Consider the following 14,265-nt stretch of genomic DNA (forward strand, 5'->3'; position numbering starts at 1 on the left):
TCCAGTTCTGGTGAAGGACTTACTGACTGGACAGTGGAAAGGAGCCCTGGACTTACTGACATGGGGAAGGGGCTGAGCCTGTGTCTCCACAGTGTCTCCATGTGGAGTGGGTTCCATCATGGTGTGCCACTGTCCTGATCCCATGTGTATGTAGTTACTATGTGATAGGCGTACGTTACAGTTTTTGAAAACTTGTTATTGTTGGCATAAATTATCAAATCGATAGCCAAATTTATTAAAAATTTAACAATGATTTATTGGGTCAATTACAGAAAAAATAGAATTTCAAGCAACCACCACAGCCAAGACAGCGTCAGTCCCGGGAACAGGCGCTGGGTGAGACCAGAGGTTCGGTCAGTCCTGGGTACGGGCGCTGGGTGAGACCAGAGGTTCGGTCAGTCCCGGGAACGGGCGCTGGGTGAGACCAGAGGTTCATCTGACAGAGTGATGGCATCCCCTCAAAGGTTCACCCCGGGTATCTCCAGCGTCCAGTTTATGTACAGTTTATTTTGCCCGAGGCACAGATGACCACATCTTTCTATTCACTTCTTTGAATGCAAATCCATTTCTATACATATGTTGAAATAGACAAAGAGGGGCAGACAGAAGTCTGAGCACACGGGAGAAGTTTGAATAAGTTGGTATTGGTTCCTGAGTGCCCAGATGTGATCAGGGCGAGTCTGAGTCTTGTGAGATTCCTGGGACACAGCAATTAATCACGGGCCAGGGAGGCTCCTGATGTTATCTCCAGGTGCAGGAGACAAGGAAATCATCTCTGATGGTCCAGGAAGGTCCATTCAGACGTTAAACAGGTCCGATGCTACCTTGACATTGCCAGGAATTAGTTACAATTCAAATAGAGCTTTGTTCCTGGCTGGGAGGGTAAAATATTATTTCTACAATATTTTACCCCTACACATATCTGTTTGTACAGCATGAATCAACTACATTACCTATCCCATTCTTATTATTGTTGTCACTGTAATTGATGTTTTAGGAGTTGTTTAGGTTTTTCTCAGTATGTTTTCGTTGCCTAAAAAAAAAAAGGAAGGGGAAGATGGGCAATCTGGGGTGATATTTCCTAAAGTTGTTAAGGCTCGTGCCCACGGAAGGCCCTGTGGGGAAGGCACAGCTGCAGGCTGGACGGCTGGGGGTTGGCTGGGGGGGTGAGAGGCAGTTATGAGGAGGAATGCATGGAAAAATGCATGAAAGGGAAACTGATTGGGTGATAGGAGACTGCAGCTGAGCCAGCCAATGGGCGCCCTTCTTCTGTTGAGTTCTGGTTTTGTCAGGTTCAGAGTAAAGCTATAAAAGGAGGGTGATTTCTACAATAAAGTGATATCCTTCAGATGCACAAGGGCATCCGTGTCTCTTTATTCCCCATTGCTACACCTCAGTATTGTGTGAAAGTGTGAATGGGAAATGAGGAGAGTTGGAAGTGCGTGATTATGCCCTGTGTCTTCTTTGATTGATGAGTGTAGCTGCTGAGTGAATGAGATGTACTGCAGTACAAAACAAACCAGGAGCCTAGAGTCACAATTCCGCTTTTCAGGTGACCGAGACAGACAGAAAAAGCAAAGTGTTTGTTTTGCATACTAATAAAATTTTAATAAAGATTTTGTGTTGTCTGCATGAATGTAATTTTGTGTTTCAGTTGTGGACCGGGATGTGATCCTTGGGTATGGTGTGATTGTAAAATCTGTCATGAGAGGCGGCATTGCACAGGCACACTAAAGAGTGCCTGGGGCCGGGAGTGGGAAAGAGCGGAATTGAGAGACAGGAATTGGGCATTTTTTAAATTGTTAAAAATGTTTATAATTTTTTAAAATGTTTAATTTTTTTTTTAAATTTCTGTAGGAAATAGTGTGTGGGAAAACTGCATTTATTTCCACGAGCCTGAACAGTTCCTGAGAAGGACACTGGGAAAATACATGTGGAAGGCAGATGTGCTTGAAAATTAAGAAAGAAAGAAAAAAAAAAAAAGGTGTGGGGACAGTGCCAGGAATAAGACGAGAAAATGGGACACAAAGCAAACAAGGAGAAACCCCCAGGGGAAAGGGGAGCCGGAAAACATCCATGGATACACCTCCAAACAGCCTCCTAGGGATAAAATTGGCACAGTGTGAACATAACCCTGACACAAAGAATGAAAATAAAATCAAAATGATAGAATACTATATGATGAAATAGCATCGTAAGACCTGATCACTTATACTGGCCAAAAGAGAGCTCCTTTGAGGGGTGGATGTGCCAAACTTTGAACAGTCATGTGAACGCTGAAGAATCAGCCAGCCAGGAAAAATGTGATTCTGCTGCCAGCTGGGAGGGCGAGGCTTCTCTGGGGAAGGAGAACAAGGAGAACATGTTTCAATTAAAATAAAACAGAAACTGGGAAACCTTAGAGTATCTGTCCCCTCCATATCTGCCAGCACTTGATGCACCCCCTGATGGACCCAGCCAGGATACCTGGGGCAGAGCAGTCCAGCGAGAGGAATGGAAAAAATGAGAACCAAGCAGTGGCACGAAACCCCCTCTGGGAAGTGCCATTGGGTGGGGCACACAGGGAATCAGGTTTGTCACTGCCCCACTTAATTCCGCCAAAGTGAGAGCATTTAAAAATGAATTAAAAGGTCTACGTGAAGATCCAATTGGATCAGCAGAACAAGCAGACCAATTTTGGGACCCAATGTTTATAACTGGGACAAAGTGCAATCTAGAATTAACCTTTTGTTTGCACCTGAGGAAAGACAAATGATCCAACTAGTGGGGATGTGGATTTGGGAAAGGCACCCTGCACAACATAGACCCCATGGGGAGCAGAAAATGCCCCTGCAATGCCCTAATTAGGACCACCATAACCCCGGAGGAAGGTAAAACATGGAAGATTATAGAGCATTAATTATCAGGGGAATTAGGGAGGCTGCTCCACCAACTCAGAACGATCATGGGGCATTTGCTGAACAACAAAAGAAGGATGAGACTCCAACTGAATGGCTGGAGAGGTTAAAAGAAATGCGAGACAATACTCAGGAACAGACTGATAGAATAGCTAGGCAAGGTTTATTGAAGATAACCTTCGGCTGGATATAAGGAAAAGCTGCAAGACTAGGGGAATGGCAGGATAAGGGATTGAATGACCTATTAAAGGAAGCCCAAAAGGTCAATGTACAGAGGGAGGGATGAGGAGAAAGCCAAGGGGAAAGCAAAGATAATGGAGCAACTATTGCTGAGGGGAACCCGTGTGCAAGGAGCCACCCCCAGAGGGAAGTGAGACCCTGTCAGGGCAAGGCAAACGGGACCAGGGGGAGGAGAATGGGACAGAGCTCCCTGGGGCAGAGGCCCTAAAAGGGAAAAGGGCAATTGAACAGCTGAGGCCCAATCTGTCACCAGCACAGGGAAATTGGGCATTGGAGGTGAAACTGCCCAGGGAGGGAAAGGGACCTGAAGGTTTTTGAGGAGGGTTGAGAAATGGTCGGCTGCACCCATGGTGGAAAGCTGCTTCATTCATCCCCCAACCCGCCACGGAGTGACCCTGAGTGGCCCCGGTGACGTGACCCCAGGAATTCCCGTCAGGATTTGGAGCAATTTCAATGAAAATTCCCAGAAAATTCTCCAAACTAGCTTCAAATCCCTCACAGGGAGGGGGTGGAGAGAACGAGTGACACCTCTGATATCCGCAGTGACATCACCGATGACATCGCAGCGGTGACATCACAGTTCCCGCAGCAGCCTCGGGATGTCCTCGATGGCTTTCTGGCACCGCTCGGCCACCATGCGGGCAGCAGGGCCATCAGGGCCGCAAACGAAACTGTTCAGGATGCCGCAGATTTGCCCAAGTATGGCCTCCAGGTGACACGAGACCAGGTGGGCGCTGGCATCCCGCAGCCGCTCGGCCTCGGCCACGGCGGCCACCAAGGCCACACGGAAATCGGGACACGGCTCCCTTGTCTCCTCCAGGGCGAACTCGATGTCCCCGAGCCGGCGCTGCAGCTCCCGGGGGTACGCGGTGGCTCTGTCACACTCGGCCACCAGGCACTCCAGCAGCCCCAGGGGTGTCTCTGCCCGCCGTCCCCTCATGGTGGCCGTCACCTCCCACTCGTTGCACAGCCTGGCGGCCTCCTCGACCCGCCGGGACCAGCTGTCCATGAGTCTGTCCACTGACTCCCGCCAGGTGCTGGCCGCAGCTCTCACGTCGGCCCAGGTGGCCTCCGGGTTGGCCAGGACCTGGCCCAGGGTGGTGACACGGTCGTGGCGCCCAAGGGTGGCACCGCAGAGGCCCAGCAGGGAAGTGAATCGGTTCAGGGAATTGGCATCGAGGTGGCCCAGAGGGGTGACATTGCCACGGCACGTGGAGGTGACACTGCTGCCAAGCCAGGAGGTGACACCGCAGCAGCCCAGGGTCCCACTGAGGTGACGGATGAAGGTCCCCAGGGCCTCGTGGAGGGACCTTGGGGACCCACCCAGCAGCATGCCCCTGTACGGCGTAGTCGCAATGGCCACCAGCTTGCCCAGGGTGGCCACCACGGTGACCTGCCGCTCCAGCAGCTGGGGAGGGGACAGGGGAGGTGTCAGGGACCTGGTGGCACTTACGGCCTCCTAGGCTGGCCCCTGTGCCCTCCCGGGGTCCTCTTTGTCCCCTCCTTGGAGGGCTCTGCTGTCCCCTCTGTCCCTTTGTTACCACCCCCCCCGATCCCTCTGCTCCCCCCTGCCATCTCCTGTTGTCCCCCTCCTTCTCCTCTCTGTCACCTCCCCCCTTCCTCCTATGCTCTCCTGTCCCCTTTGGGACCCCCTGCTCCTCCCGCCACCCCCATGTCCCCTCCGTCCCCCACTGCCTCCTTTCACCCCTCCCTGTCCCCACTGCCACGTCCTTATCCCCACTGCCACACCCGTCCCCATCCCCACTGCCACCCCCCTGTCCCCACTGCCACCCCCTGTCCCCACTGCCACCCCCCTGTCCCCATTGCCACCCCCCTGTCCCCACTGCCACCTCCTGTCCCCATCCCCACTGCCACCCCCCTGTCCCCACTGCCACCCCCTGTCCCCACTGCCACCCCCTGTCCCCAGTGCCACCCCCCGGTCCCCATCCCCACTGCCACCTCCCTGTCCCCACTGACACCCCCCTGTCCCCACTGCCACCCCCCGTGTCCCCACTGCCACCCCCCTGTCCCCATCCCCACTGCCACCCCCCTGTCCCCTCTGTCCCCTCCCTGTCCCCACTGCCACCCCCCTGTCCCCACTGCCACTCCCCGTGTCCCCACTGCCAACCCCCGTGTCCCCACTGCGACCCCCCTGTCCCCACTGCCACCTCTTTATCCCCACTGCGACCCCCCTGTCCCCACTGCCACCCCCCTGTCCCCATCCCCATTGCCACCCCCCTGTCCCGTGTCCCCACTGCCACCCCCCCTGTCCCCTCTCTGTCCCCACTGCCACCTCCCGTGTCCCCTCCGTCCCCTCCCGCCCCGGGATTGTCGCACCTCGCGGGGCTCCATGGCCGCTGGGGACACTCCGGGACACTCCGGGACGCTCCGGGACGCTTTGGGGACACTCCGGGGACGCTCCGGGCCGCTTTGGGGACACTCCGGGCCGCTTTGGGGACGCTCCGGGCCGCTTTGGGGACACTCCGGGCCGCTTTGGGGACACTCCGGGGACGCTCCGGGCCGCTTTGGGGACACTCCGGGACACTCCGGGCCGCTTTGGGGACACTCCGGGGACGCTCCGGGACGCTTTGGGGACACTCCGGGACGCTTTGGGGACGCTTTGGGGACACTCCGGGACGCGAACTCGCCCCGCTCGCGGTTCGGGACGCGCGGGAAAGCGGCGGAGCCGGACAGGAAGAGGTGACGTCACCGCCCCCGCCCCACGCCCACTCCTTTGGCCGCTTTTGGGTTGGGGGGGTCCTGAGGAGATTTTGGGGGGGATCCCAGGTGAGGTTTGGGGGTCCCGGGTGAGGTTTGGGGGTCCCGGGTGAGGTTTCAGGGGTCCCAGGTGAGGTTTCAGGGTCCCAGGTGAGGTTTGGGGGTCCCAGGTGAGGTTTCAGGGGTCCCAGGTGAGGTTTGGGGGTCCCAGGTGAGGTTTGGGGGTCCCGGGTGAGGTTTCGGGGGTCCCAGGTGAGGTTTCAGGGGTCCCAGGTGAGGTTTGGGGGTCCCAGGTGAGGTTTGGGGGTCCCGGGTGAGGTTTGGGGGTCCCGGGTGAGGTTTTGGGCGCCTCGAGTGAGGTTTCCAGGGGTTTGGGGCTTCCCAGTTGAGAATTCCCAAAGATTTTGGGGTTCCGGGATGAGAACGCGGGCCGGGGGCTGGGAGGGCCGGGGGGGGGAGGGGCTGGGGGGGGAGGGGGGGGTCCCATGGGTGGGGGAGGGGCGGTGAGGAGCTGGGGTCACGTGGGTGGGGGAGGGGTCGGCGATGGGGGGGGGGGCGGTCCCGGGGAATTTGGGGGGGAGGAGGGGGCGGGAAGGGAAAACCCGCCAAATGTTGACCACGCCCCCTTTTAGGCGCTTGCCCTGCGTGCCTAGCCCCGCCCCTCGCTGCTGGACACGCCCACAGGGTGCCCCACCCCTTCAGGCCCCGCCCCTCGCAAGTCCCAGTTCTGCCTTCTGGCCCCGCCCCCGAAAGAGCCTTAGCCCCGCCCCCAATTGGATTTTTTAATCAACGGAAACCAAAAATACAACCCCGGGGGGGAGGGGGGGGGCAGGGCCACACCTGTGACATCACGGGGGAGGGGCCAGGTGCGTCTGGGGGGGTCCCAGGTGGATTTGGGGGATCCAGGTGGGATTTTGGGCGGTCCCAGGTGGGATTTTGGGTGGTCCCAGGTGGATTTGGGGGATCCAGGTGGGATTTTGGGCGGTCCCAGGTGGGATTTTGGGTGGTCCCAGGTGATTTTTGGGGGTTCCAGGTGGGATTTTGGGGGCATCGAGGTGTTCCTGGGCGTGTCCAGGTGGGTTTTTGGAGATTCCAGGTGGGCTTTGGGGTGATCCAGGTGTCCTTGGGGGAGACTCAGGTGTCCCGGAGCCATTCCCAGGTGTTTTTGGGGTGATCCAGGTGCTCCTGAGGGCTCCAGGTGTGCTCGGGAGGAGTCCAGGTGTTCCTGGGAGGGTTTCAGGTGTCCCGGGGGCAGTTCCAGGTGTTTTTGGGAGGGATCCAGGTGTTTTTGGGGTGTCCCCGGTGCTTTCTGGGGACATCCAGGTGGGTCTGGAGGGATCCAGGTGTGTTGGGCAGGTGCAGGTGCCCAGGTGTGCTGGGAACTGGTGATCCAGCTGTGCAGGAACCCGAACATCTGGGCGGGCTGGAACTCAGGTGTGAGGGATCCAGGTGACATGGGATGGGTGGGACCCGGTTATCCAGGTGTGATGTCACCTGGTTATGACATCACCCACCCATCCAGGTGTGACGTCACCTCTCCACCTCTCCCCACTCAGGTGTGGCGTCACCCGGCTATGACGTCACCCCCACCCAGGTGTGACGTCACCAGCTCACCTCGCCATGACATCACCTGCCCACATCCCCCCCTCCTGCCCAGGTGTGACGTGACCCCTGCCAGGTGTGACGTCATCCAGGTGTGACATCATCCAGGTGTGACGTCATCCAGGTGTGTGACCTCCAGGCTCACCTGGGCGTGACATCACCGTTGTACCCAGCTGTCCCCGCCCCCCTCACCTGTCCACACCCCGAGGCGTGATGTCACCAAGCCCACCAGGTGTGATGTCACCTGCGCCACCAGGTGTGATGCCACCTGTGCCACCAGGTGTGATGTCACCTGTGCCACCAGGTGTGATGATGTCACACCTGTGACATCGCCCTGAGTACCCCCTGTGTCCCTGCACCCGCCCAGGCGTGACATCACCTGTGCCCAGGTGTCACTCAGGTGTCACTCAAGTGTCACTCAGGTGTGACATTGCCTGTCCAGATGTCACTCAGGTGTTACAGGTGTGACAGTACCTGTACCCAGGTGTCACTCCGGTGTGCCAGGTGTCACTCAGGTGTCACAGGTGTTACAGGTGTGGCAGTATCTGTACCCAGGAGTCACTCAGGTGTGCCAAGTGTCACCCAGGTGTCACTCAGGTGTGCCAAGTGTTACAGGTGTGACATTACCTGTACCCAGGGTGTCACTCAGGTGTCTCAGGTGGGACATTACCTGCACTCAGGTGTCACTCAGGTGTCCCAGGTGTCACTCAGGTGTCACAGTGTGTCACTCAGGTGTGGCAGTCCCCGCACAGGTGCCGCAGGGTCTCACGAAGCTGTCCCTCCACATGCAGGATCTCTCACAGGTGTCACAGGTGTGACAGTACCTGTACCCAGGTGTCACTCAGGTGTTACAGGTGTCACTCAGGTGTCCCAGGTGTGACACTCAGGTGTCACTCAGGTGTGCCGGGTGTCCTTGCACAGGTGCCGTGGTGTCTCACGAAGCTGTCCCTCCACATGAAGGACCTGTCGCAGGTGTGACAGGTGTCACAGGTGTGACAGTATCTGTGCCCAGGTGTCACAGGTGTGTCACTCAGGTGTCCCCACACAGGTGCTGCTGTGCCAGACGAAGCTGTCCCTCCACATGAAGGAGCGGTGGCAGGTGTGGCAGGTGTGACAGATGTGACAGTATCTGTGCCCAGGTGTCACTCAGGTGTCACAGATGTGTCACTCAGGTGTCACAGGTGTGTCCCTCAGGTGTCACAGTGTGTCACTCAGGTGTGGCAGTCCCCGCACAGGTGCCGCAGGGTCTCACAAAGCTGTCCCTCCACATGAAGGACCTGTGCCAGGTGTGGCAGGTGTGACAGGTGTGACAGTATCTGTATCCAGGTGTCACTCAGATGTCAGGTGTCACTCAGGTGTCACAGGTGTGTCACTCAGGTGTCACTCAGGTGTCACTCAGGTGTGCCAGGTGTCACTCAGGTGTCACAGGTGTGACAGTATCTGTACCCAGGTGTCACTCAGGTGTCACTCAGATGTGCCGGGTGTCCCCGCACAGGTGCCGCGGTGTCTCACGAAGCTGTCCCTCCACATGAAGGACCGGTGGCAGGTGTGGCAGGTGTGACAGTATCTGTGCCCAGGTGTCACAGGTGTCACTCAGGTGTGCCGGGTGTCACTCAGGTGTGCCGGCTGTCCCCGCACAGGTGCCGCGGTGCCGGACGAAGCTGTCCCTCCACATGAAGAACCTGTCGCAGGTGTGCCAGGTGTCACAGGTGTGTCACTCAGGTGTCACTCAGGTGTCACAGGTGTGTCACTCAGGTGTCACTCAGGTGTCACAGGTGTGTCACTCAGGTGTGCCGGGTGTCACTCAGGTGTGCCGGCTGTCCCCGCACAGGTGCCGCGGTGCCTCACGAAGCTGTCCCTCCACATGAAGGAGCGGTGGCAGGTGTGGCAGGTGTCCCACTCAGGTGTCACAGGTGTGTCACTCAGGTGTCACTCAGGTGTCACAGGTGTGTCACTCAGGTGTCACTCAGGTGTCACAGGTGTGTCACTCAGGTGTGCCGGGTGTCACTCAGGTGTGCCGGCTGTCCCCGCACAGGTGCCGCGGTGTCTCACGAAGCTGTCCCTCCACATGAAGGAGCGGTGGCAGGCGTGGCAGGTGTAGGGCCGCAGCCCCGTGTGCGTTTTCATGTGCTCCGTCAGGTGATGTTTCATCTTGAAGCGCTTGCGGCACAGCGCGCAGGTGAAGGGCCGCAGCCCCAGGTGCATGTTCACGTGCCGCTGCCGCATGGAGCGGTGCGAGAACGCCTTCCCGCAGTGGCACACGAACACCTGCCCGCCCTTGCCCGCCCTGCCCGCGCTCACCTGGCGCGCAGGTGCGCCCTGGGCGGGGCCGGGCCCTCTGATCCGCGCGGTTCTGGGCGGAATCCCCGCGGTTTCCTGCGGGATTCTGACGGTTCTGCTCGGAATCCCCGCGGTTCCGTCCAGAATTCCGACGGTTCTGTGCAAAATCCCCTCGGTTCCCTCACGAATTCTGGCGGTCCTGGTCAAAATTCCCGAATTTCCCTGCGAAATTTTGTGCGGAATTCCTCTGATTCCGGTTAAAATTCCTTCATTTCCGTGCGGAGTTCCGTCGGTTCCCGTCAAAATTCCCTCGGTTCCGTCCCGGATTCTGCCGGTTCTGGTCAGAATTCCCGAATTTTCCTGCGGAATTCCCAAAGTTCTGTGCGAAATTCCTCTGGTTCCGGTTAGAATTCCTTCGTTTCCGTGCGGAATTCCGCCCGCTCGGTGCAAAATTCCCGCGGTTCCCTCTGGAATTTCGCCGGTTCCGGTCAAAATTCCCTCAGTTCCCTCCGCAATTCCCGCGGTTCTGTGCGAAATTTTGTGCGGAATTCCTGTGATTCCAGTCAGAATTCCCGAGTTTTCGTGCGGAATTTCGTCAGTTCCGGTCAAGATTCCCTCATTTTCATACCAAATTCTGCCGGTTCCCGTCAAAATTCCCGCGGTTCCCTCCCGAATTCTGCCGGTTCTGGTCAAAATTCCCGAATTTCCCTGCGCAATTCCCGCGGTTCTGTGCGAAATTTTGTGCGGAATTCCTCTGATTCCAGTTGGAATTCCCGAGTTTTCGAGCGCAATTTCGCCAGTTCCCATCAAAATTCCCTCAGTTCCCTCACGAATTCTGGCGGTTTTGGTCAAAATTCCCGAATTTTCCTGCGAAATTCCCAAAGTTCTGTGCGGAATTCCTCTGATTCCGGTTAAAATTCCTTCATTTCCGTGCAGAATTTCGCCGGTTCCCATCAAAATTCCCGCGGTTCCGTCCCGAATTCTGCCGGTTCTGCTCAAAATTCCCGAACTTTCGTGCGGAATTCTGCTGATTCCAGTTAAAATTCCCTCGTTCTCGTGCGAAATTACGATTCCGGTCAAAATTTCCTCGTTTTCGTGCAAAATTCTGCCGGCTCTGTGCAAAATTCCTTCGTTTTCACGCAAAGTTCTGCCGGTTCTGTGCACGGTTCTCTCGGTTCCGAGTGACATTCCCTCATTTCCGTGTGAAATTCCAGCATTTCCGAGCGAAATTTCCTCATTTCCGAGCGAAATTTCCTCATTTCCGTGCGGAATCCCGCGAATCTCCTCGCTGCCCCAGGAGCCCCGACCCCTCCCGGATCCCATTCCCGAATTTTCCCGGTTCCTCCCGAGCCCCATTCCCGAATTTTCCCGCGATCCCATCCCCGAATTTTCCCGCGATCCCATTCCCGAATTTCCCCGGTTCCTCCCCAGCCCCATTCCCGAATTTCCCCGGCTATTCCCGAACCCTTTTCCCGAATTTTCCCGGTTCCTCTCGAGCGCCATTCCCGAAATTTCCCTCCCCTCTCCCTCCTCATCCCCGCCCGCAATTCCCGAATTTTCCTCCCCGGCCGGCGGCTCCTCCTCCTCCTCCTCCTCCTCGCAGGTGAGCACCAGGTCCTGCTGCAGCCAGCGCCGCTTCACCCGGGGAGTTTGGGGCAAAACGCGGCGGTTTTGGGGCAGAACGGGGCTGGGACCCGGGAACGGCCCCTCGGGGCTGGGCTCCGGCCCTTCCTCGCTCCCCTCCTCATCCTCCTCCTCCTCCTCCTCCTGTCCCCCTCCCGTGTCCCCTCCCCGTGTCCCGTCCCAAGCCCCGTCCCGTGTCCCCGTGTCCCCGTCCCCCGTCCCCTCCGGTGTCCCCATGTCCCCTCTGCTCTCCCCGTGTCCCCTCCCCGTGTCACTGTCCTTGTCCCTCTGTCGCCATCCCGTGTCCCCCTCCCCTGTCCCGTATCCCCTCCCCGTGTCCCTGTCCCCGTGTCCCCATCCCCCGTCCCTGTCCCCCTCCCCTGTCCCTGTCTCCGTGTCCCCATCCCCTGTCCCGCCTCCCCTCCCATGTCCCCCTCCCCGTGTCCCCGTGTCCCCGTGTGCCCATCCCGTGTCCCCTCCCCTGTCCGTGTCCCCTCTCCTGTCCCCGTGTCCCCCTCCCTGTGTCCCCACGTCCCTGTCACCGTGTCCCCACCCCCTGTCCGTGTCCCCTCCGCCGTCCCCGTGTCCCCATCCCTGTGTCCCCTCTCCCGTCTCCATGTCCCCATCCCGTGTCCCCATGTCCCCGTGTCCCCATCCTCTATCCCTGTCCCCCTCCCCTGTCCCCGTGTCCCCCCTCCTGTCCCTGTCCCCACGTCCCCATCCCCTGTCCCCGTTCCCCTCCCGTGTCCCCATGTCCCCTGTCCTCTCCACGTGTCCCCCTCCCTCTGTCCCCTCCTCCGTCTCCATGTCCCCAACCCCTGTCCCGTGTCTGCTCCCCGTGTCCCCTCTCCTGTCCCTGTCCCCGTGTCCCCATCCCCGTGTCTCCTCCACCATCCCCATGTCCCCGTGTCCCCATCCTCTATCCCTGTCCCCCTCCCCTGTCCCCGTGTCCCCTCTCCTGTCCCTGTCCCCGTGTCCCCATCCCCGTGTCCCCTCCGCCATCCCCGTGTCCCCTCCTCTGCCTTTGTCCCCACGTCCCCATCCCCTGTCCCTGCTCCCCTGCCGTGTCCCCATGTCCCCTGTCCTCTCCCCCTGTCCCCATCCCTGTGTCTCCTCCCCCGTCCCCATGTCCCCATCCCCTGTCCCCATGTCCCCATCCCCTGTCCCGTGTCTCCTCCCCGTGTCCCTGTCCTTGTCCCCATGTCCCCATCCCCTGTCCCGTTCCCCTGCCCCGTGTCCCCATCCCTGTGTCCCCTCCTGTGTCTCCATGTCCCCAACCCCTGTCTCCATGTCCCTGTCCCTGTCCCTGTCCCCATGTCCCCATCCCCTGTCCCTTTCCCCCGTCCCGTGTCCCCATCCCCGTGTCCCCTCCTGTGTCCCCATGTCCCCATCCCCTGTCCCCATGTCCCCTGTCCCTATGTCCCCATCCCCATCCCCTGTCCCCATGTCCCCATCCCCTGTCCCTGTCCCCATGTCCCCTGTCCCCATGTCCCCTCCCCACGTTCTCGATGACGATGACGATGATGACGAAGGCTCCCCGAGCAGCTGCGCGCACTTGCGCACCACGTGCCACATCTGCAGCGCGCTGCCCGCGGTCAGCGTGGCCAGCAGGGCCCCGCGGCGCAGCGAGAGCCGCCCGGTGTAGGCGCAGCCCAGCACGGCCGCCACCGCCGCGGGCTCCAGCGCCGGGGGCAGCTCGATGGCCGCGCCCGCGCCGCGCAGCAGCAGCTGCTCCTGGAAGAAGGGCGAGGCCGCGGCCAGCACGGCGCGGTGCGCTCGGAACTCGCGGCCCTGGACGCGCACCGAGACGTCGCAGAGCGTCCCCTCCAGGCGCTGCCGGTTCAGGGCGCGCAGCAGCGCCCGCGGCACCTGCGGCAGCTCCACCTGCAGCAGCGGGGCCGGGCACGGGGAGCACGAGGAGGAGCAGGAGGAGGAGGAGGAGGAGGAAGGAGCGGGGGGCGGAGCGGGGGAGCGGGGGCGGGGCATGGCGGAGGAGGAGGGGGAGGGGCTGGGGGGGAGCGGGGGGGGAAATGGGGGGCGGAAATGGGGTCAGGGATTGGTTCTGTGACCGGTTCCAGAGTTCCGACACAAATGTCACGATTCTGGATTGAAGCTCATCAGTTCTGTCATAAAATCCGTAATTCTGACCCAAATCCCATTAATTCCGGCTCAAATCCCATTAATTCCACCCAAGTCCCATTAATTCTGACCCAAATCCCATTAATTCCACCCAAATCCCATTAATTCTGGCTCAAATCCCATTAATTCTGACCCAAATCCCATTAATTCCACCCAAATTCCATTAATTCCACCCAAATCCCATTAATTCCAGCTCAAGTCCCATTAATTCCACCCAAGTCCCATTAATTCCACCCAAATCCCATTAATTCCACCCAAATCCCATTAATTCCGTCTCAAATCCCATTAATTCTTTATCAAATCCCATTAATTCCACCCAAATCGCATTAATTCTGGCTCAAATTCCATTATTTCCACCCAAATCCCATTAATTCCACCTAAATCCCATTAATTCTGGCCCAAATCCCATTATTCTTTATCAAATCCCATTAATTCTGGCTCAAATCCCATTAATTCTGTATCAAATCCCTTAATTCCACCCAAATCCCATTAGTTCGGTATCAAATCCCATTAATTCCACCCAAATCCCTTAATTCTGTATCAAATCCCTTAGTTCAAACTCAAATCCCTGAATTCCAGCTCAAATCCCACCAATTTCAACCAAATCCCAACAATTCCGTATCAAATTCCATAATTCCAATACAAATCCCACCAATTCCACCCAAATCCCATTAATTCCACACAAATCCACTAATTCTGCATCAAATCCGCTCATTCCAACAAAAATCCCATCAATTCCAACACAAATCCCTTAATTCCACCCTAA

General features: G+C 58.1%; 2 protein-coding genes and 1 long non-coding RNA gene across 6 annotated transcripts; 1 reads left to right on the forward strand and 2 right to left on the reverse strand.

Moving 5' to 3' along the window:
• Positions 1-3,054: 3,054 nt before the first annotated feature.
• On the reverse strand, positions 3,055-5,563 carry LOC131093427 (uncharacterized). The gene is made up of 2 exons (XM_058040592.1): positions 5,475-5,563; positions 3,055-4,545 (listed from the first exon to the last, which is right to left on the reverse strand). Exons 1-2 carry the CDS (start codon positions 5,487-5,489, stop codon positions 3,712-3,714), a joined length of 849 nt encoding a protein of 282 aa, XP_057896575.1. The 5' UTR covers positions 5,490-5,563; the 3' UTR covers positions 3,055-3,711.
• A 1,033-nt stretch (positions 5,564-6,596) lies between these two features.
• On the forward strand, positions 6,597-9,348 carry LOC131093460 (uncharacterized). Of its 4 annotated transcripts, none has more exons than XR_009115571.1 (3): positions 6,597-8,565; positions 8,886-9,157; positions 9,233-9,348. It is a non-coding gene; the product is annotated as an uncharacterized LOC131093460 (long non-coding RNA). The 4 variants fall into 4 exon arrangements; XR_009115572.1 differs by having other exon boundaries at positions 6,597-8,302; positions 8,345-8,565; positions 8,886-9,348; XR_009115573.1 differs by having other exon boundaries at positions 6,598-8,364; positions 8,492-8,565; positions 8,886-9,348.
• Positions 9,349-9,412: 64 nt separating this feature from the next.
• LOC131093371 (uncharacterized) lies at positions 9,413-13,346 on the reverse strand. The gene is made up of 3 exons (XM_058040520.1): positions 12,862-13,346; positions 11,203-11,424; positions 9,413-10,572 (listed from the first exon to the last, which is right to left on the reverse strand). Exons 1-3 carry the CDS (start codon positions 13,344-13,346, stop codon positions 9,462-9,464), a joined length of 1,818 nt encoding a protein of 605 aa, XP_057896503.1. The 3' UTR covers positions 9,413-9,461.
• Positions 13,347-14,265: the final 919 nt, after the last annotated feature.

Source organism: Melospiza georgiana, chromosome 25, assembly GCF_028018845.1.
Source record: "Melospiza georgiana isolate bMelGeo1 chromosome 25, bMelGeo1.pri, whole genome shotgun sequence".
In the NCBI taxonomy this organism is placed as follows: domain Eukaryota; kingdom Metazoa; phylum Chordata; class Aves; order Passeriformes; family Passerellidae; genus Melospiza; species Melospiza georgiana.

Excerpts from the sequence above, each read along its gene's own strand:
- LOC131093371 (XM_058040520.1), bottom strand. The coding sequence starts at position 13,346 with ATGCCCCGCCCCCGCTCCCCCGCTCCGCCCCCCGCTCCTTCCTCCTCC. Across the intron at positions 11,425-12,861 it reads TCGTCATCGTCATCGAGAAC|CCCCGTTCTGCCCCAAAACC; the intron begins GTGGGGAGGGGA and ends CCCGGGTCCCAG. Across the intron at positions 10,573-11,202 it reads CGGGAAAATTCGGGAAAAGG|AATTCGTGAGGGAACTGAGG; the intron begins GTTCGGGAATAG and ends CAAAACCGCCAG.